The sequence below is a fragment of the Mus pahari genome, chromosome X, assembly GCF_900095145.1.
Source record: "Mus pahari chromosome X, PAHARI_EIJ_v1.1, whole genome shotgun sequence".
Taxonomy (NCBI): domain Eukaryota; kingdom Metazoa; phylum Chordata; class Mammalia; order Rodentia; family Muridae; genus Mus; species Mus pahari.
In genome coordinates this window covers 30262213-30284257 of record NC_034613.1, presented here as the reverse complement: position 1 = coordinate 30284257, position 22045 = coordinate 30262213, and the positions used below count along the sequence as shown (strand labels likewise).

General features: G+C 41.8%; 1 protein-coding gene across 2 annotated transcripts in view; it reads left to right on the top strand.

Annotated features, from left to right (window-relative positions):
* Cul4b (cullin 4B) overlaps positions 1-22045 on the top strand; it is a 101884-nt gene that overhangs the window by 53018 nt on the left and 26821 nt on the right. The window contains exons 3-6 of one of the 2 annotated variants that reach the window (XM_021187809.2): positions 10953-11025; positions 18158-18331; positions 19052-19612; positions 21621-21736. In XM_021187809.2, the coding sequence (XP_021043468.1) occupies positions 10965-11025; positions 18158-18331; positions 19052-19612; positions 21621-21736 (912 nt within the window). In that variant the 5' untranslated portion in view covers positions 10953-10964. The other variant, XM_029533971.1, reaches the window with a different exon arrangement.

Here is a 22045-nt window from a genome sequence, read left to right as displayed (position 1 = left end):
CTTTGTAGACCAGGCTGGCCTCGAACTCAGAAATCAGCCTGCCTCTGCCTCCCGAGTGCTGGGATTAAAGGCGTGCGCCACCACGCCCAGCTTAATATTTACTTTCAAACAATTAACTGGATCTTTGAAATTAATTCCTTAGTAATGTTAGCCACATTTCAAGCTTAAAGTCACATCTGACTAGTGGCTATGTGATTAGGCAATGTATCTTAGACAAGCATCTGTATCCATAAGCTCTGTCTGTTCTCTTGTTGATATGCGTATATGTCTGAGTAGCGTATGTATATATATACACACACACACATATCAGTGGTTCTCAAGGTGTGATCTGAGGATCACATGAGGCTGATATCTGTCTTCATCCATTTGTGCTATTATAACCTAATATCTAGGGCATGGTAGTTTTAATGTGAGAGGAACTCACTTCTCATTTATTTATCATTAGTGGCTTGTTTATTGTTGATAAGTGGAAGTCCATTTGTTTAAGCTAATAATCTCTCAAACTCGTAAGTTTTAAAGAAAAGAGGTTTAATTTTTGAGGAAGACATGTAAGGTTATCCTCTGGTCTCTAGACACATATGCATTGTTTGTATGTGGCATGTGCACATGTATGCATATGTGTCTGGAGACCAGAGGATAACCTTACATGTCTTCCTCAAAAATATCACCCATTTGATATCTCCTTCGAGATGGATTCTTTCGTTAGACTGAAGCTTACCAATTCTGCTCAACTGAATGGCCAGAGAGTCCTACAAATTCTCCTGTCTCCACTCCAGGCACTGGGATTATAGGCTCATGCATCACTACACACATACGCCTTCTTATGTCAGTTCTGAGGCTCAAACTCAGGACTTCCTATTTGTGAAGGCAATCACCATATCAACTGAGCTGTCTACCTAGCCCCTGTTTTTGTCCTTCTAGGCTACTGAACTCATACTAGCCACATTTGGAAGCAAGGATTTCCCTTTTGTTATTGTTAACTGTAGGTTTTAACTTCCGAGAAGCTTGCGGGTGGCGGAAGGACAGGACAGGTGGTGACAGAGGGCACCAACTGACTTTCATTTCTGAATGGAATTCTGTTTTTTTTAAACGTTCTGTATGCATAATAACAGATATCATTATGCTCTTTTTATTTGGGTATACAATGTATTTTGGGCATATTCATCCTCCACTACCCTATCTTGTTCCACTCCCACTCCTGCTGAACCCCATCCTCTTCTCAGCAGATTCCTCTACTTCCAGGTTTGGTTCTTATTTTTCTGTTTTGCTTGGTAAACCGATGACTTTAACTAATCTTATTTACAAGACCAAGACCATGGGGGGAGGAGTTCTTTACAGGAACATGATCAACTTCCCAGTGGCTATGCCACTAAAGACAATCTCTCCCCAATCTCCAGCAACCATTAACTGCTTATAGATCTCTGGGAGGGTTGGATCTAGTCTGCCACAGGCAACTGTTAAGAATCTATAAGTCTTAGAAAGGGATGGAGCTTTGTGAGCCCCTTACTCCCATGAAGGAACAGTGAGAAACCCAGTCTTCTGTAGGTCTTATTCAGGTCATCACCTTTGCTGGGAGATAGAGTATGGTGGCCATGTCCTGGGCAGAAGGTAGAGATCCACAGTTTCCCAGCCCTTCTTCTTTCTGGTTCTTACATTGTTTCTTCCTCCTGAGACAGCCCACGAGCCTTGGAGGACAGAATAGATGTCTCATTTAGAGCTGAGTAAGAGAAATTAATTATATGCAGGCATCTCTCGTGCTCTTTGTGCTTACTCATTCTGAGATTTTAGTTTATCTCATTTTGGTCAAGCAATTTCTTCTTGTAGGTTGTTATTTACTTATTGGTTTTTTGAAGCAGGATCTCACTATGTGACTCTAGTTGTCCTGGAACTCTATATGTAGACTGGGCTGGCCTCGAACTCACAAAGGCTTCTTGCTAGTTTTAGACTGGGTTCTTCATTCTCTCTTAGCAATGCTATTGATATTTCTGGGTTTTTAACCTCCCCCCCTCTCTCCAAATCATTTAAATAAGGTGTCATCCTTTACCTCAGGCTTCCTGGAACTTATATGTGGCCCAGGCTGGACTTAAACTCACAGAGATCAACCTATCTCTGCTCTGAAGTTCTGGAACTAAAGGTGTGTGCTACCATGTCTGGTTCATTATCACTTTTTACACAGTTAAACTATCTGTTACAGTCCTTTTCCCCTAGAGCCCTCTGTCCTTCTACTTGATTATACTGAGTCAGATTGTCTACTTCCTGGATACCATATCTTCCTCTTTCTTGTTTTAGTCTCTAAGTTTAGTGGAGTATGTCCTCTGGTTACTTCCTGAGAATGTGTGTTAGAGAATTGGATACATACAGAAGTTTATGTTGGAAATTACAGTTACTATGAATTTTAAGGCATGGATCCATTGTCTTTCCTGTTTTCTGACTTTAGTTTTTTACAAGTTCAATGTTAATCTTGCTCCAGCCTGATCTTTTGTATGAAATCTTTTACCCCTTTCCACCTTTTAGAAGCATTTTAAAGTCTGTTACTTAACTCTATTATTTTGAAATTTAACAGTGTTGTGACTTTATGGAAGTGTTTCATGCTTTATGAACAGCGTGTTCATAAAGGAAAATTAATCTATGGGTAGACACATATGAATTTAGAGAAAGTTTAAAACTGTGTCCATGTTCTCCTCTAGAATTGATGAGTTTCCTAAGCATGGATTCTTTTTTTTTTTTTTTTTTTTTTAAAAAAAGATTCATTCATTTATTATATGTAAGTACACTATAGCTGTCTTCAGACACTCCAGAAGAGGGCATCAGATTTCGTTACGGATGGTTGTGAGCCACCATATGGTTGACTGGGATTTGAACTCAGGACCTTTGGAAGAGCAGTCGGTGCTCTTAACCACTGAGCCATCTCGCCAGCCCCTAAGCATGGATTTTTGACTAGATTTAGAGTACCACAAATGTGTTTCCTTTTGGAGTCCTGTTAAATCCAACCAGAAAGGACTTGGTTATTGTCATAACAACTGTGCTACACATGGGCAAGATGCTTTTTTATTTAGTTATCAGTAGTTGTTCTTCTGAAATAATCTTGTAACCCAGAGAAGAATATTTAGTGTGTGTGCGTGTGTCCATGTGTATGTGTGTGTGGGTACACATGTGTGTACATGTGTAAGCCAAGAGTCTATATGATGTCTAGTTTTCTGTCAACATGGCACGAGCCAGAGGTATCTGGAAAGAGGACCCTCAAATGAGAAAATGCCTCCATGTTGGTTGGCCTAGTCCATAGGGAGTGGTTGGGGGTGGTGCGACATAGTGCCAACCTTAGTAAGGTGGTCCTGGGTTGTATAAAGAAGCCAGCTAAGCAAGTCAAGCAAGCCATTGGGGAGCAAGTCCTTAAAGCAGCACTCCTCCATGGCTTCTGCTTTAGGTTTCTGCTTTGACTTCCTGTTCTGATTCCCTCAGTGATAGATTGTTACCTGGAAGTACAAGGTAAAATAACACTTTATTCCCTAAGTCGCTTTTGGTCATAGTGTTTATCACAGCAATAGAAACCCTAAGAAGACGTCTACCTCAGGTGTATCACTGGCTGCCTTGTTTTTGAGACAGAGTGTCTCTGACTCAGAATTCACCAATTAGACTGGGTCTCACTGTATAGCCCAGATTGGCCTAAACTCACAGAGATCTGCTTACCTTCAAGTTCTGGAGTTAGAGGTATGGACCGCCACATCTGGCTTTTTAATGTATGTATATATGCATGCATGCATGTATGCATCTCATTATGTAGTCCAGACTGGCCTGGACCTCTCAGTGTCCCCCCTGCCTCAGTCTCCTCATTGTGGTGATTATAGGAATGTGTCACCATGCTAGGTTTTGGCCTTTTTTCAATTCAGCATTCTCTGCTACTTGTTATTTGTTTCCACATCTATACTATATTTAATTCATTGATTTTTATTAGCATAAATTAATTACATAGTTGGTGGTTTGAATGAGAAGTGTCCACCATAGGCTCGGGTGTTTGATTTGAGCAGTTGGTTCCCTGTAGATGGTGCTGTGTGGGGAACTTGTGGGACCCTTAGGAGGTACATCCTTGCTGGAGGAGATTTGTCACTGGGGAAGGCTTTTGGGAGTTCATAGCTTCATCCCAGTCCTAGTTTGCTTTCTTTGACTTGAGTATGGTCGTCCCACTTCTTGCTCCATTCCCTGCTGTCATGCTTTGACAGCCCATTATGGACCCTACTTCTGCAATCAAAAAGCAAAATCTTCTATCAAAAGCAAAATCTTGTTTCCATTGTTGTTGTTGTTCTTTTTGTTTTTGAGACAGGGTTTCTCTGTGTACCTTGGCTGTCCAGAAACTCACTCTGTACACCAGGTTGGCCTTGAACTCATATATGGTATTTTCATACATCACTATATAATATACTTTGATTGTGTCCACTCCCTTATCTCCTCTTCTTCCCTTCCCATTCCTACTGATCTCCTTTCTCTTTCCAACTAGCCATTCCCTCTTCTATGTTCATGTATTTTTTGATTGTTTGACTGGTTGGTTTTTGTTTTGTGTTGTGTTGTGTTGTTTTTGAGACAGGATCTCACTATGTAGCTCTGGCTATCCTGGAACTCACAATATAGACCAGGGTAGCCTCAAACTCAAGAGAGTTTGCCTGCTTTGGCCTGTTACTCCTAGATGGTGGGATTAAAGGCGTACGCCACTATGCCCAGCCTTATGGTTTTTTTTTTTTTTTTTTGACTCAGACCTAAGAAGTTTAATGAGGATTGCTTACAAGGGCATGAGTGATAGGTTATTTGCAGGAGCATGAGCAGCTTACAAATGGTTATACTGCTGAAGAAAACCTCTCTCCCAGTACACATTAACTGTCAATGGCTACACAGGGAAAGATGAAAGGAACCTCATGAACCCTTCTCCAATATTCACTTATTTGCTTTTTAGTCTATTTTAAAACTTTTGATAAATAACATGAGGAAATTAACAAGCTTTAAGTGTACTGTTCAATTAATTTTTAAAACAAGATCACTTGTATAATGTTGCTAACTCAGTTTATACAAGTAATGCATTTATTTTGCTGGAACAATATACATAAAGCATTCAGAGGCCTGGAACTTGGAAGGCAGAGGTCAGCAGATCTCTGTGAGTTTGAGGCCAGTTTGGTCTACATGTGGGTTCCAGGACAGCCAAGGATACACAGAGATACCCTGTCTTTTTTTTAAAAAGATTTATTTATTGTTATGTGTAAGTACACTGTAGCTGTCTTCAGACACACCAGTCAGATCTCATTACGGATGGTTGTGAGCGACCATGTGGTTGCTGGGATTTGAACTTAGGACCTTTGGAAGAGCAGTCAGTGTTCTTACCTGCTAAGCCATCTCACCAGCCCTGAGAAACCCTGTCTTGAGAAAAAACAACAAACAAACAAACAAACAAACACCCCAACCAACCAACCAACAAAAATATAAAAACAAAAACAAAAAAAACCACCCTAGTTAATCTCATTATGTCACCTAACTTTATAAACAGTGCTTTAATTAAAGAGTTGTCTCCTAGTTTCATGGAAGGTAGAGTTTATGTTCCAGTCTTCCCAATTTCCATTTATTTATGTTTATTAATTTGTTTTCTAAACTGGATTTCACTGTGTAGTCTAGCTGCAAGTCAAAGGCAATCAATCAGAAGTGTCATCCTCCAAATACTAGAATAATAAGCATGAACCACTATGGGGAACTTTTTCCTTATGGTTTGGGTATGGTTTTTGTATTTCACTATTCTGTTACAATTTGTATTAGGAGGGATAGGTTATCAGTTCATAGCCGTGAGTACACCAAGTAATTGTCCTAATATTGAGCCACAACTCCAGTTTCAATTTTAAAGTAAAGCAAACAATGCTCTGGGTACAGTGGGAACAGAAAGAATTTGTTTGTTTGATTTAATTTTTCAAGACAGGGTTTCTCTGTGTAGTCCTGGCTGTCCTGGACTTGCCCTGTAGTTTCTAAAAGCAAAACCCAAACCAAACAACAAAGAAAGTGCTGTTAAACCTAGTAGCCACTTCAAGGGATAGAGATGAGGCCCAGACTAGAGATAAAATTTTGCATTTTTCTAAATCAGAACATTTTTCTCTTGTGTTTGAATTTCTTTTGTTCATTTTGAAAGGAGGTGTTGTGTAGTCCCCCTGTGTAGCCAAGGCTGACCTTGAACTGCAGCTCCTCTCGGGAGTCCGAGTCTGCTTCCCACATTCTGGCATGCATAATCACAGCAGCTTTTTTCTTCAGCTTCTGATCTGTGAATTTAAGACCTAAAGGTCGCTAGAAACCCAGTCGTATCTACCATAAAGGACTACTGGAGAATAAAGCTGTATAGAGAGAAGCTGAGATGAGAGATAGAGAGGGTGAGAAACAAGATAATACTTGAGTTCCTGGCTTTAGCTGGGATTGAGGTTTGCCCTGTCTGGATATATAAACCAATCGACTTCATTTGTTTCTTAAGCTTAGTCAAACTGGGGTCCTGACACTTGACAAAACAGTCTCAACAAGTTAGTTAGATGTGAGCTACAAGTTAGACATGTGATAACAGAATCTCATGACTTTCTCCTCCCACTTTAAAAAATATATATGGAAACATTTTACATGCTCCACTAGTAGATGAGCTGGAGGGCCCTAGACTCCTGTTCGTGGCAGTCTGAGACTTCCAACTATGTCTTCCTCCATTTTAGTGCTTTTTGGAGACTCTGTAAGGAGTCGGACTCCAGTTTCCTCTAGCCTAGTGTTGTGTCAATAGAGACATAGTAGGGAGTGAAAACTTTTATTACTCTTCCAATGGTAACAGAGGCCACCCCTCATGTCATCTGTCAGTTTAGGAACTTTGTGAAATCACAGAACAGTGACCTCTTAGTATCTTGGAGATATTCCTGTTGGGAGAGATTTTGAGAATATATCAAATTATCACATTGTGCTGAGAGGTTTTACGCTTGCTGGTTTGTTGTTGTTGTTTTGGTTTGGTTTTTCGAGACAGGGTTTCTCTGTGTAGCCCTGGCTGTCCTGGAACTCACTTTGTAGACCAGACTGGCCTCGAACTCAGAAATCCCCCTACCTCTGCCTCCCAAGTGCTGGGATTAAAGGCGTGCACCACCACGGCCTGGCTGGTTTGGTTTTTGAGACAAGGAGTATATGTAGCTGATGTAGTATATACAGTTTGGCCTCAAACTGAACAGTCTTGGGAGACAGCCACGGTAGACCGCCTCGGGCATTAACTTCGCTGTGAATGCTGGGATAAAGCCTCAAGCTTTCGCAAGGTGACCAGCTTCATTTTGATTGGCTATGACATCACCCAAGTTTTTTTCCCCCACAGGGTTTCCCTGTATAGCTCTGGCTGTTCTGAAACTCACTTTGTAGACCAGGCTGGCCTAGAACTCAGAAAAATCGCCTGCCTCTGCCTCCCGAGTGCTGGGATTAAAGGCGTGCGACACCCACCACGCCCTGCTCCAAGCCCTTTGTTGTTCAGCAATGTGGTTCTATAGGACTGGTCAGATCTGCTGTCAATTATCTGAAAGGCGTCACAGTTGGTGGGTGGGGTTAGAAATCAACTCGGGTATTATCAGTCTGGTCCGGTCGTAGTCGACGACAGACGTCTTCTAGAAGGTCTCTGATTCACAAGGTATGAGAGCCCCAGCGGATGAATGTTAGAACAAAATTTTTGTTGATCCTTCAGTGACTGTAAGTTAAAAGACCTTCTGAAAGACAGAAAAATGTTTTCTTTAGAAATTAGAAAGGTGGGCCAGATTTAGGGCCTCGTAAGTGGATCCTAACATTGGGGTAACTCTTTAGTCTCGCCATCAAATGTTTAAAGGAGGGATGTTAGAAGTCATAGTCTTATAGGTGATGTGAAGAAGTTAGGGCAAAACTTGTTAGACTCGGTTAACACAGAAAACCCCTCAAGTCTAGCGATGTGTTGGTATAGTCAAAGGAATCCTGTGGAAGCTTGTGGGACTGGGAAAAGGCCGCCATTCAGGAAAGTAGTTTTGTTTTGATTTCGGTTTCAGTTTCTGTAAACCCAAATGGGAGAATCTAAGTTTGGATTCTTGTTCCCTAAACTCTTCCTTTGAGAAGGTGGAGATACGAGGATCCCTGGAGCTTCCTAGCCAGCTGGTTGTCTAGGTTAATAAGTGGGTTCCAAGTCAGTGCGTGACCCTGTCACAACAGGGAAGAACACACTGGGACCTCCCTGAATCTTTCTCTGCCCTCCATTTATTCCTGACCCGCCCCCATTTCCATGGCCTCCCTTACCCCCCCTCCGCCCTCCTTTCTCCCACCATTTCCTGTGCCCTCATCCTCCCCACCCCTCCACCTCAACCTTTTCCCTCCCTCACCTCTTCTTTTGACCTCTTTACCTCATCACCTGGATACCTACACTCCTCCTGACCTAATCTTCCTTCTCCTCCCCTTCTCTCTTCATACTCCCCCATCTCTGCTCTTTACCCATTGCCCAGCCCTGTCCCAGCCCCTCCTTCCTGTTTGCTCCCTTCACACTGCTGCTTTCTCCCCTCCCTCCCTCCTCCCCTCCCTTCTTCCTCTCCCTTCCCCTCCTTATGCCTTCCTATTCCTTCCAGTCTCCTCCTTCAATCCTCCTCTCATCGCCCTTCTCCCTACCCTCCCTCAGTCCTCCACCTCCCTCATTCTCATCCCCATACCCCTCCTCCTTGCCCTCCCTTCATCCCCACTGCCAACCTTCACTCCCATCTTCTTACCCCCTCCCCCCAATCACCCTCCTCCTTTTCCCTCTTCCCACCAACTTTCTCCTTGACCCTCCTTCATTGCCATCCTCTTCCACTGCCCATTCTCCTCTCTGCCTAGCCCCCAATCTTCTGAGCTCCCTCATTGGTAATCCTTTATTTTCTTTCCTGCCCTTCAATTCACCTCCTCCCTCAACCTCTCCTCTCTTGACTCCTCCCAGTCCACTTCCTCCCTTACCCTCCCCTCCCCTCCCCCTCCTTTCCTCATACTCCTCCCTCAATTCCTCTCCTTCCTCCCTAAATCTCCCTCTTTTCTCCTTTTTTAACTGAATTAAACATTTTATTAATATTAATTTCTTTTTTCTTTTTTTTTTCTTTTCGAGACAGGGTTTCTCTGTACGGTCCTGGCTGTCCTGGAACTCACTTTGTAGACCAGGCTGCCCTCAAACTCAAAAATCCNCCTGCCTCTGCCTCCCAAGTGCTGGGATAAAGGTGTGCGCCACCACTGCCAAGCTATTAATACTAATTCTTATCCATGAACATAAAATACCTTTCCACCTACTCGGGCCTTCACTTTATTTCAGTAATATTATGAAGTTTTCAACATACAAAGTGTTCACTTTCCTGTTTATGTTTATTCCTAAATATTTTGTTTCTTTATTTTTATTATTTATAAATAATAAGTAAATAAAAGATATATTATTTATATAACTTTATCATTGATATTTAAATTTTCTTTTCAGACAACTTGTCACTTGTTCATACAAATGCTACTAACTTGCATGATGGTTATATATCTTAGAATTTGTATTAATTAATAGTAAACCAAAAATATTTCTAGTTAAAAAAAAAAGAAATGGGTCCTGTAATATGTCAACAGCTACAAAATCACAAGCCTAGTTTCAAATGTTCAACACATTAACACTCTTTGTTAGTAAGCCATCTTTCTGGGGATATTGATGAATAAGGAAAAGATTATATTAAGTGAGGGAACCCATTTCCAGAAAGAAAACTGTTCCATGTTTCCACATCTTCTGTTCTTAGTTCCTAAACTTCAGATCTGAGTATAAAACATGGAAGAAGAGATACTGGAGGGTTTACTTAAGAGCAGGCACCGTCCTTTTGCTGTAAGGAAGGAGTTTCCAAGCATAACTGGATACGGAGGGTTTTGTTTGTATTGGGACATTCTCACCCTTCTTAATACCCTCCTCCTTCAATATTTCCTTCTCCCTCATCCTCCTTAATTTTCCTCAGTACACCCCTCCCTCATCTTCCTCCTTAATTCTCTCCCTCCTTCAGTCTCCCTCTTCTTTTACACTCCTTCCTAGTCCCCCTTCCCTCTCTTCTTCCCTCTCCCTCCCCTTCTCAATCCCCCTCCTCCCTCTATCTCCCCCCTTCCTTAATCCCCCTCCTTCCTACTCTCCTCTTAATCCCCCTTCTTATCCTCCTCCCTCAATCTGCCTCCTCCCTATCTTCCCTCAGTCTTCCTCCTCTTAGTCCCCATCCTCCCTTCCCTCCTCCTTCCCTCACACTCCTCTCACCATTGTTCTTCACCCTCCCTACCTCTTCTCTTTCCATCCCCTCTCTCTCCCTCATCATCCTCCCTCACTGACCTCCCCTCTCCTTTCTCCCAGTCTTCCTTTTTTCCTTCTCCCTCTCCTTTTCCTTAGTCTCCCTCTTCCCTCTCTCCCATATGTTTCCTGTTCCTTCCTCTCCTCTCTTCTTCCTACCCTCTTTCCCTCTCCTCCTTCACTTGCCTTCTCAGTAATCCCACGCCCTCTATATTTCTCACCACATCCTCCCCTTCCTTTTTTCATCTCCTCCTAGCCTCTTGTTCCTCATTCTATCACAGGGAAACATGGGAAACATAATTATCCAACTGGCAATATGAAGACCCTAGAGATAGATGATTTGAGGGGTGTCATTTAATTTTATTTATTTTTAGCATTCCAGTCAGGAGGTGCTCAAAGCATTGCAATTTAAAATAGCATGCTAGATTTGGGCTTCCAATTTCAGATAGTTAAAAATCAAATGTGTTTTATTCTTCAAATTAGCTTTAAATGGACAAAAAATTTAAATAAATGAATAGTAATGTAGGAGTCCCTGGGGTTCATCCCCAACATTTAAGAAAAAGCAATAAAAGGGAGAACGTGATTAGTCCATCCAAACTTTGAGGATTTTCTTAAAACTGCTTTACCAAGTGAGTTTTCTATTTTTTCACAGCCAGTAAAGAGGATGTCACGTTCAACTAGGTCTAGAGAAAGAAGAGAGAATGACTCCAACTCAGACGATAACAGTGAGTGAACTTGCAAAACCTAGTCACAGCTACATAATGTACCCATGTGTCTAAACAGTGAGTGAATGATTAAGATAACAAAAGAGCACTTCCCCAGAAGGACCTGGGATCATAGGACAGTCGAGAGGACACTTCTGTTCTAGTTATTTTATACTGAGAGTTAACTCACATAACATTTTGGAACTTTAAAGTTCAATAAAATTTTGCATTGGTAAGGGTGTGGGCCAATCAGCAATTCTCAGAAGATGGGAGTCATATACCGACATATACCTGAAGGGCTTTATGATAATCTCTCACAAATTCAAATATATTTTCACTTGACAAGATTCAATTGCAAATATATCCTGTGGAATGTTCATTATAGATAGTTTTAGTTGTTGTGCAATTTTGAAAACAGTATATGCTTAGATAAGCTCTGCTCTTCTCCACGTTAAATATAACATTTATTTGTTTTGAGACAGGGGCTTGCTCCATCTCAGGCTGGCCTCAATGCTCACTATCCTCCTACCTCTGTTTCTTAAATACTGTGTTTTCTTTCCTAAAGTTTTAGGTGTTTATTATGGGTATACACCACCCTTAAAATGATCTATTCCTAATGCAAAAAAAAAATCCTCAGCATGCTTTAAATCACCTTTTCTTTTGTAGTACAACCAAATAGTTTTCAAATCTATTTTTAGCCCTTAGTATAGTCAAGTGCCAGGATCAGTATTTTTAATCTCAAGTTACTAGATATAATTTAGGCTCTGTGTGCCATATGGTCTCTGTCACAACTCTGAACCCTGTTTTAGCACAAATACAGCAATAGAGAATATGCAAAGGAGTATGGCCATGATCCTACAAAATTTTATTTACACAGACAGGCAAAGAGCTGGAGTTGGCCTCTTGGTCATAGTTTTCCTAAAGTTAGTTTTGGTGCTCTGAATTCCTGACATTAAGAGCCCAGCATTCTGGTTTTATCAGGTCCTCTTCTTTTCGATGTTTTATCCTTTTCCTGCTTTGCCGTTCTCAGCTTGATACATAAACCACTGGACTCAAGGAAGGCTACAGCTTCAACAGCAAGTAGGATTTATGACCAAGAGTTACTGCTAATGGACCATGAGTTGCTTAGCAGACTGGTGACAGAGATGTTCTTTGCTTCTCCCTCTGTAGCTCGCTAGAATCTAGTTAGGATGGAAAGCTGTGTCCTAGTATCTTGTCATCCTTTGGCCCTGCTGTATTCTGTGTCCTGCGGGATTTAAGTGTGTTCCCTATAGTCTTCCTTGACAGTTTTGGCTTCTTTCCATTCATTCTTGCTGTCTAGCTGCTAGGTTTTAAGTTTCTCATCTTTGACTCCTTTCTCCACTTCCTCTCACCAGTCTCTCTCAGGCATGGCTAGGTGTCTCTAGCACAGCACCTTTCATGACTGTCCAGAATAACTGGCTCCCTCACCTACCAGGCCAATGGAGAACAGTTTGAGAGCAAGGGTTGTTTTTGTGTACTCTGTGACCATATCCTAATGGGCTCTCAGGCATGGTTTGTTTATTTAGCGTTTACCTAGATTTTTCCAGGAGGTGGAAGAGGAGCTGGAGCTGATTTCTATCTTTCTCTGGTTGAAGGTCCAACCAGGGAATCAGCAGATTCTCTGGAACCAAATACCACTCTCAAGCTGATAGGTCTATTTCTGGCTATATTCAAATTTTCTTCACAAGGGCCTGAACTTCATGAAAGCTTGGTCTGTATGTTAGTCAGTGTTCTCATTGTGACAACACACACACACACACACACACACACACATACACACACACACACACACACACACACACACACGGACAAAAGCAGCTTGGTTCAGTCTGAGGCTTGTTTCAGTCTGAGGTATATAGTCCATCAGGCCAGAGCATTTCTTTTGTGCTACTAGGGACGAAACCTAGGGTTTTGTACATGCTAGGCAAGTGTTCTACCAGCCCAAGTCTTAAAACACAACAACAAAAATGAAAAACAAAGCAAACCTCCCTAGGTGATCCTTTTGTGAAGTCAGAAGGAATAGCTGATTTCAATTTAAACTGGCCTTGTTTGTGAGACAAAAACACAGAACCCATTATAAGAGCAAACATTAAAGTAGGGCATGGGGAATTGTGAGAATCATTGATGAAGTGCGCAGAAGTATAAATGGGGCCCAGCAACTCCATAGTAAATGCGTATTTGGCATCACCATAGGGAGGATTAACCTGTGGCTGGTCCTATCCTCAACATCAAATCCTCAGGGAGAATGGCCTGCCTGCTTCTTTCAGTTCCTAAATGTACATTTCCAGTGGTCCTCAGCCATGACTGATGCAGTCTCTGAATTGAGTGTCTAAAGGTTCAGATGTTTGAAGTACACAGTGCTTTGTTTTATTGTTTTTATGACATTTATCTTCTCAAGAGCTTTATCTGAAATAGTAGATTGTGGCGATTATTTTTATTTATTCTTTATTATTGGTTTTTTGAGACAAGGTTTCTCTGTGGCATAGCCTTATCTGTCCCAGAACTCATTTTGTATACCAGGCTGGCCTCAAACTCACAGAGTTCCACCTGTCTCTGCCTCTGGAGTTAGGACTAAAATCATGCCCCACCATGGTTGGCTTTGTGCTTTTGATTCTTAATGGTTCTAGCTTTATTTTAGGACAGGGTATCACATAGTCTAAGCTGACTTGGAATTTTCATATTGCTGAAGCTGGCTGTGGACTTCCTGATCCTTCTGCCTCTGGTTTCCAAATGCTGGAGCTCCAAGTGTTCCTTCATCTCTACACTATGTTTCTTGAGCTGGAGGCCTGTTTCGCCTACACTGGCCTCAATCCACAAGATCCTCCTGCAATTTGGGGTGGAAATCTATATTTGAATGTTTATAATCACAAAACATCAACTTTAGATATGTACTCTTGTATCTCACAGAGTTTCTGTCAAGCTGTCTTGCAGAGGTGTTAACTAACACACAAGCCCTTGAACTTTGTAGGATAACATGGTGGCTTATCAAGCTGGTATGGGACAGTATACAAACATTTAGCATTAGACCTTGGTTACAATCCCTATCATTCAGCTTGACTCTCAAATGCTTCAGCCTAAAACTGAAAGTACATGATAAGAAAACATCAGTGCAACTTACCATAGTAATCCCTAACTTTAAACACTTTTCTGTATCTCACATATTCTTAATGCTTGCTTCAGGGACATTCAGCTTTCTTCAGAACACGAAACCTATTTTCTTTTCTTTTTTTTTTTTTAAGATTTATTTATTTATATAAGTACATCGTAGCCGTCTTCAGACACTCCAGGAGAGGGCATCAGCCCCCATTATAGATGGTTGTGAGCCACCATGTGGTTGCTGGGATTTGAACTCAGGACCTTCAGAAGTGCAGTCAGTGCTCTTAACCACTGAGCCATCTCTCCAGCCCATGAAACCTATTTTCAAGGAATAATCCCACATGCTGTATAACAAAACTAGAACTGTGTGATAACAAAATCTGCTATGATTTGTCTGAAGATGGCCTAAAACCAAGTACCCTGGAGAACCTCTATAATAAAAAAAGGCAGTCAACCAGATATGATGGTTCATATCTATAATCCCTGGTCCAGGAGGCAGAGGTAGCCTAATGGTTGTGAATTCAAGACTAGCCTGGGTTACAAAGTGAGACGATCTCATTTCACAAAAACCAACAAACCTAATGAAAAACCAACCAAATTTTGTGTGTGTGTTTGTGTATACATATATATAATTACATAATATACTACACATCTTGACTACTGTGAGTTCAGTGAATTCAACCTTAAAATGTATTTTAGGGGGATGGAGAGATGGCCCAGAGAATTCGGAGTACCCAAGTTAGATTTCTAGCACCTACATGAAGGCTTTACATATAACTACAGTACCAGGGGATTTGATGCCCTCTCCTAACATCATCAGGCTGTTGCACACATGTGGTACATATACATACACTCACGTGCACATACATACTGATATTCTTTTAAAAATACATTTTGGGGGGGCGTATCAAACCATGTTATTCAGAGTCCTGCGAGTAGGGAGGGGTTATAGAGAGCCACAGGGTAGATCTTCCTGGTTTCCTCATAACTAGAAACAAAATGTAGGACTTCATATTAATGCCTGCAATATATATGTCCCTGGCTAGCTTAGAGTTTGCTTTGTAGACCAGGCAAATTCATAGAGATGCAGCTGCCTCTGCCTCCTGAAAGCTTCAATTCAAAAGTGTGTGCCTTAGTGAAAAATGTATTTTAATGTTGAGAATGTGTTTAATTCTGGTTGGCAAATGTTTTGAGTGTGTAGAAATATTTTAGTTATCCCCAGTTAGTTGAGTTTTAATACAAAAGGCTTTCATAAAGCATATTTTTCTCTTTTTGGTCTGAGGGTATAAACAAAATACAATCCTCTCATGACACAGTGCTATTTAAGTGGCGCGACAAAGTGTACACTTAAAAATATTAAAATTCCATATCCTTATTAAAATATGCTAAATATATGAGGGTTGACCTGGCACAAAATTAGGCTATGTCAAAAGAAAGAGTATTATTAGTCATTTTAAGGAAAAGGTTATTTTTGCCATAAAACTCAGGAAAAATTCTTGGAGAATTTCCACATGTATATCATTCAACACATAAGCCGGCTTGGAAGCCTGAGGCAGAATTGAAACACAGTCTACCTAAGCTACCAAATAAGTTCAAATCTGGCCTAAGAGACCCTGTTCACAGCTCCTGGGGGTGGTGCTCCTGGGATTCCTCACCTCCCTAGAGGTCCTGAGGGGCGGTTATCTTTTCAGGGGAAAAGGTGACCTTTAGCAAACACTGTAGGATGTATTGAAATGCAAATTCTTTCCCCCCAGTCACCTCTCTGGCCTACTGATTTTCTTCTTTCATGGTTGTCTTTCTTCTTCCTGGTCCTGAAGCCTAAATTCCTTAGAGATTTTTGGCATGAGGTCAACAGCTAGCACAAAGGTGTGGAATCGTTTTTTTTTGTTTTTTGAGACAGGGTCTCTTTAGCCTAGTCTGGCTTTGAATTCAAGGCAATCCTCCTGACTCTGCTTCTTAAATGCTGGGATTACAAGTTTGAGCCAAGGTGCCCAGTTTAAAATGGCAATTTTCCAGGAAAATTTGCATGTTAAGGGCTTTTTAGGACACAAAGGAGTATTCGCAAGAATGTGATTTATTTGCAGAGTTCTTACTTGTTTACCACACAAGGCTGCTCTTACTCCAGCCACAAGGCTGTCAATTCTCTGAGTAGGAAAGCCTAGCTTGCTTAGCCTTGCTGTCTGCCATTTCCTAAGTTGTAGACTTCAAAGTTTGGTGTAACAGACATTGTTTTTTTTTCTTTTTATTTAATTAATTAATTAATTTTTATTATTATTTTCTTTATTTACATTACAAATGCTATCCTGAAAGTTCCCTATACTTGGCCCAGGCCTTCCCTTGTGCTGGGTCATATAAAGTTTGCAAGACCAAGGGGCCTCTCTTCCCANTTCATATTGTTGTTCCTCCTACAGGGTTGCAGCCCCCTTCAGGTCCTTGGGTACTTTCTCTAGCTCCTCCATTGGGGACCCTGTGTTCCATCCAATAGGTAACAGACATTGTTTTATAGGGTCTTGTTAACTCAAACTGGCAATCCTGTCTCTCCTTCCAAAATACTGGGATTACAAGCATGTAGAACCACACTAAGGTCTAAGGCACTTTTGTAGCTTTATTTTCCATACTTCCAACCAGACATCCTATCTTCTAGTCTCATTGCACTTCACATAATTAGATAAAAACCTTTCATAGCTAAGGATAATACTTTCTCTCCCATCTCCTCCTGTTTTTTTGAGGATATACATTGTGTTTATCTTGCTTTGACTCCCTCATTTGTGCTTTTCTCCATGGTCATTTCTAGGTGTAAACAAGAATATTAGGTTAATTTTTTGGAGGGTTTTTACCCCTCGATGCCTTTTCAGAGGTCGTTATTTGGGGTAGTAGCTAGCATGTGCACTCTTTCCACACAAGCTGTTTACTGTGCCTGCAGTTACAATGAGCAGTATGTTGGCACTGTAGTTTTGAGTTTGTCTCTCCTTCTGAGAATGCCCTAAGATTATTTTTTTGTTGTTTTTGAGTGTGTGCAGCCCAGCCTGGCCTCAAAGTAGCTCTACTCCAGCCTGAGCCTCCAGAGCACTGGAATGGCAGGTATTTGCCAGTGCTGTCTAAAAACTGTCCCGCACGTTAAGTAAAAAAATAAAAACAAAAACCAAAACAAGCCGGGCAGTGGTGGCACATGCCTTTAATCCCAGCACGTGGGAGGCAGAAGCAGGTGGATTTCTGAGTTCGAGGCCAGCCTGGTCTACAAGAGTGAGTTCTAGGACAGCCATACAGAGAAACCTTGTCTCAAAAAAAAAAAAAAAAAAAAAAAAGAAAAAAAAAAGAAAAACCAAACCAAACAAAAAACCCTGAGACTTTACAGAGTTTATTGCTGGTAATTTAACTAAATTCCAGGTTATTTTTTTCTTATCAATAATCTTATTTAAAACTTGAGGTCTCATGGAACACACTGGTAGGGAAAGACTTTTGCCAATAGTGTCTCTAAACTGAGAGTTGGTAAATGAAGTGAGTCTGAACTTTGTTTGGTTTACAAATTACTGACTGATAGGGTGGAAGGAGGGGTGAACTCTGAAATTGTGCTGGATGGGGCTACATGGCTTTCGAATGTACCTTTAGCCTTGCCAGTAAACTTAGAAAATGCTCTTGGTAGGAAGGTAACAGAATGTATAGCTGCTCTTATTGAGGCAATCAAAATGCGGGCCCTGTAGGATGTGTTACAGACAAAAATGAGAGATTGTGTTGCTGCACTGAGTAAAAAACTTTGCTCCCAGCTAAGCCTTCTCCGCTCCCTGGTCATAGTGATAGTCCTCTCCAGGAGTGGGCATGCTTAAGTTTTCCTCTTATTTCAGCTTCCTCCCGTGGCCTTGCAACTCCTTAGTCCTTCATCTCCGTAAAGTTTCCCTTCTACTTACTTTTCTTCCCACCCTCTTCTTTTCCCCAGATAGCTTACCCCGCCCCTAGCCCGCACCACCTACTCTGCCTCACCGGAGGCTTCCCGCTTCTTCTCCCGCCCCCCCTAACCCGATCTGCCCGCCCTCCGCAGGTTCGGAAACCTCCAATCAAGAGCGCCGAAGGTGTCGCCAAGGTCCGCCCCGCCCTCCCTATCCACCTCTTTTACCCCCTGTGTTCCCTCCCCCACCCCCCCCACCTCAAGTCCGGCGGACCCGGGGGCTCCAGGATCTGGGAGCTATGAAAAGTGTCTGCCCAGGCACTTCCGGTAAGAGCGATGTGGCGCGAAGCTCCCTGCGGGACCCTTAAGGATCGGGTGGCCGACGGTGAGGGAGCCCGGTGGGAAGGGTGCCGGCAGGGAAGGGGTGCGGGAACCGGAGCCCTAGCGAGCTGCCCGGAGTGAGCGTTCAGGGCGCTTCCAGCCGCCCCACGGTGAGTCGGCGCCCCCGCCTCCCAGGCCGCTCGGGTCCTCCTCTCCACCCCCACTCCGCGAGGGTGACGCCGCCTCTCCACGGGCGCCGCGTGACCGGAAGTGGCGCCATCTTTAGCCTCTTGTGCTATTGACAATAACAAGCCTTAGCTCGCTCCCCCTCCCCCTCCAGCCCGGCAGCTCCCCTCCCTGAGAGAGGGAGAAAAGGAGGAGGAGCTGCAAGCTTCACTGGCTCCCTCTCCCCAGTCGCGCCTGCAGAAAGTGGGGAAGAGGGGACGAAAGCAGGGGAGGGGGGGACGGCAGGGCTGTTTACCTGTCTGCCTCCCTCACCCCCCCCACCCCGTTCTGTTCACTGCCGGTGTCAGCCTATCCGCCTTCCCAAGCCCTCCCATTCCCCCGGTGTGCCCCCCCCACTTTCCTCCTCGTCCTCTGTGCTTCTCCTCTTCCTTCCCTTCCCCCTCCAGCATTGCCACCTCTCCTACAAGCACGCAGGCACACAAACGTAGGCTTTTGATGCTCCTCTGCCTGTTGACCCCGCTATTTTCATGTTTCCAACAGGTTTTTCTTCCCCCAATCCCTCTGCTGCTTCTGCTGCTGCTCAGGAGGTCAGATCTGCCGCTGATGGTAATACCAGCACCACTCCGCCCACCTCTGCCAAGAAGAGAAAGTTAAACAGCAGCAGCAGCAGCAGTAGCAGCAGCAGCAGCAGTAACAGTAGTAACGAGAGAGAAGACTTTGATTCCACCTCTTCCTCTTCCACCCCTCCACAACCCAGAGATTCGGCGTCCCCTTCAACCTCGGCCTTCTGCCTCGGGGTTCCAGTGGCCACTTCCAGCCACGTACCTATACAGAAGAAGCTGCGGTTTGAAGACACCCTGGAGTTTGTAGGGATTGATACGAAAATGGCTGAGGAATCTTCTTCCTCATCTTCCTCATCTTCGCCAACTGCTGCAACCTCACAGCAGCAGCAGCAGCAACTTAAAACTAAGAGTATATTAATTTCTTCTGTGGCTTCAGTGCACCATGCAAACGGCCTGGCTAAATCTTCTACCGCGGTCTCTAGCTTTGCTAACAGCAAGCCCGGCTCAGCTAAGAAGTTAGTGATCAAGAACTTTAAAGGTAACCAAGCCCAAAATCCATAATCACCTACCAAGAATTTGACACTTGAGCAGTCAGTCACGTGTTTGGTGTTTATGTTAATATATTGAACAGTATAGAGGTCGCCTAATGTTTTATTCGTAATCAATGAGTGGAAGGGAGGTCCTATTTTTGATGGAGGGTTCTTTTCTTTCCCGAGGTGTTTGTGTCCTTCCTGTGAAGCATACTCTTTGAGTGTTTCCCATACAATGTTTTTGAGGTCTGTCTCACCCATTCTATCCGATCTGCTGTTCCTTCCCACATTGACAGTATGGTTGATAGAGATTTTACTGATGAGAAACTTGTCTTCTAATGAGGTCCATTTCAGGTGCATAGTGAGTCTTGGCACTACTGAGCTTCTTGTTTTTATAGGCCACATACTCCAATCTCTAAGAATGCAGGTAGCAAAGGGTGACAGTTTCATTTTTAAAAGAGATTTATGGTTAGGTTTTAAGTGTAGAGTACTGTATATGTGAAATTAGCAGAGTTTGGTGAAACATCTTTTGGGTTTCTGCAATCTTTCCCAAAGGTAAGGTCTGAAAATCAAAACTGCTGTGTATATACACTGAAGTAGTAGTCACTACTATCATATATCTAATGATAGTAGACTATCATTAGGCTAAAGACAGAAACAGTTAACTCCATCTTTCCTCACTAAAATGGGCTCTCAAGTATTGACCTGCAAATCTTAGAAAATTGTGCATACTGTTGTTTGGGATTACTGATTGGGAGTTTGATATATGCATCAATGAAAATAGAAACTCAGCATTTAAAATGTATTTTGAGTTAAGTTTTTATCTTTTGAATGTGTTTCTGTTTTCCTGATTTACTTTTTTCACCCTCCTCAGCTTGTGCAGGTAATTAGATGCTAGAATTGTATTCAAGATGGGGAAGTGAATGAATGAACTTAAGGCCTTGTTAGCTAAGTATTAGCTTGCGATTGAAATGTTAGTGTGAAAAAGAGCAATGTGCTACTTGTCTCAAGCAGGGGGTTATAGTATTCTTTAGTTTTAACCCTCTTTTATATGACCCTCTTTCCATCTTCATGCTCTCAAGAGTGTTACATTCTTTCTGATTTATTAGTAGAGCTTTCTAAAGTGAATGTGAACTGTATTTATAGATTTATTCATTCATTGTTCCATTTAAAGATAACCAAAGTAATAGGGAAGGGTTTTTTTTTTTTAAAGAAATGAGCTATGATCCTAATTTCATTTACAAATTGATTTCAGAGCCTTTTTTTGTTTCTCCTGAAGGTATTAGGGCCTTTGAAATCTTAATTTGTTTAAGTTATCACTGATGAATGAAGTTTAAAGTCTACATTAAAATTTCTTTACATTCTGAAAATGCTGTATAGGTTCTGGAGTCATTTAGGTATTACTTCGGTTTTGTTTTGTTTAAAATTTGATTCTGTTCCTTTAAAATTAAGAAGTGTTATGATTCTGTGATTGCTGCATACATTAGTTAAGCAGACCTGAATCAGAATCCCAGCTTTGCCATTGACTAGTTATGGTGACCTTGGGCAAGCTTAGCAAATGAGTTTCAGGCTCACTTTCCTCAGCTGTAAAGTTGGGGTTGCTAAGATTCCCTGCAAATATGTTATTGTTGAGACAATTTCTGCAAAGTTTCTAAAATACTTTTCATATAGTATATACTCAATATTTTAAATCTTCCCTACAAGATTCATGTCAGCTTCTGTTTTACACGTGATAAAACAAGATCAGAACTGCTATTTTTATCTGTCATTCTCAAGTTTTTATATTTGAAGCAGTAGCAATCAATAGGAGAAAAAAATACCTTCAATTTTCATAGGTGAGTCAAAATAGGAGTATTTTGGCATCTTAAATGTTGTTTATATTGAACTTTTAAATACCACACTTACTTTAATGTTGAGATACTAAAAAGATCCTAAAATAGCAGTACTGTTTTATTTTATAGTTCTTTAGTTACTATATTCTTAATACTTTTCTAATTTTGTTTCCATATTATTTAGATAAGCCTAAATTACCAGAAAACTATACAGATGAGACATGGCAAAAGCTAAAAGAAGCAGTGGAAGCCATTCAGAATAGTACTTCAATTAAGTACAATTTAGAAGAACTCTACCAGGTATGTATTAGTATGTAAAAACACACTTTACTAACATAAGTCAAGATGGGATGCATTTGTATTTTCCTTTCTTTTTTTTTAAAAAAAGATTTATTTATTTATTTATTTTATATGTAAGTACACTCTAGCTGCCTTCAGACACTCCAGAAGAGGGCGTCAGATCTTGTTACGGATGGTTCTGAGCCACCATGTGGTTGCTGGGATTTGAATTCTGGACCTTCGGAAGAGCAGTCAGGTGCTCTTACCCACTGAGCCATCTCTCCAGCCCAAAAAATTATGTTTATTTGTTCTGTGTGGGCAAGCCATGTG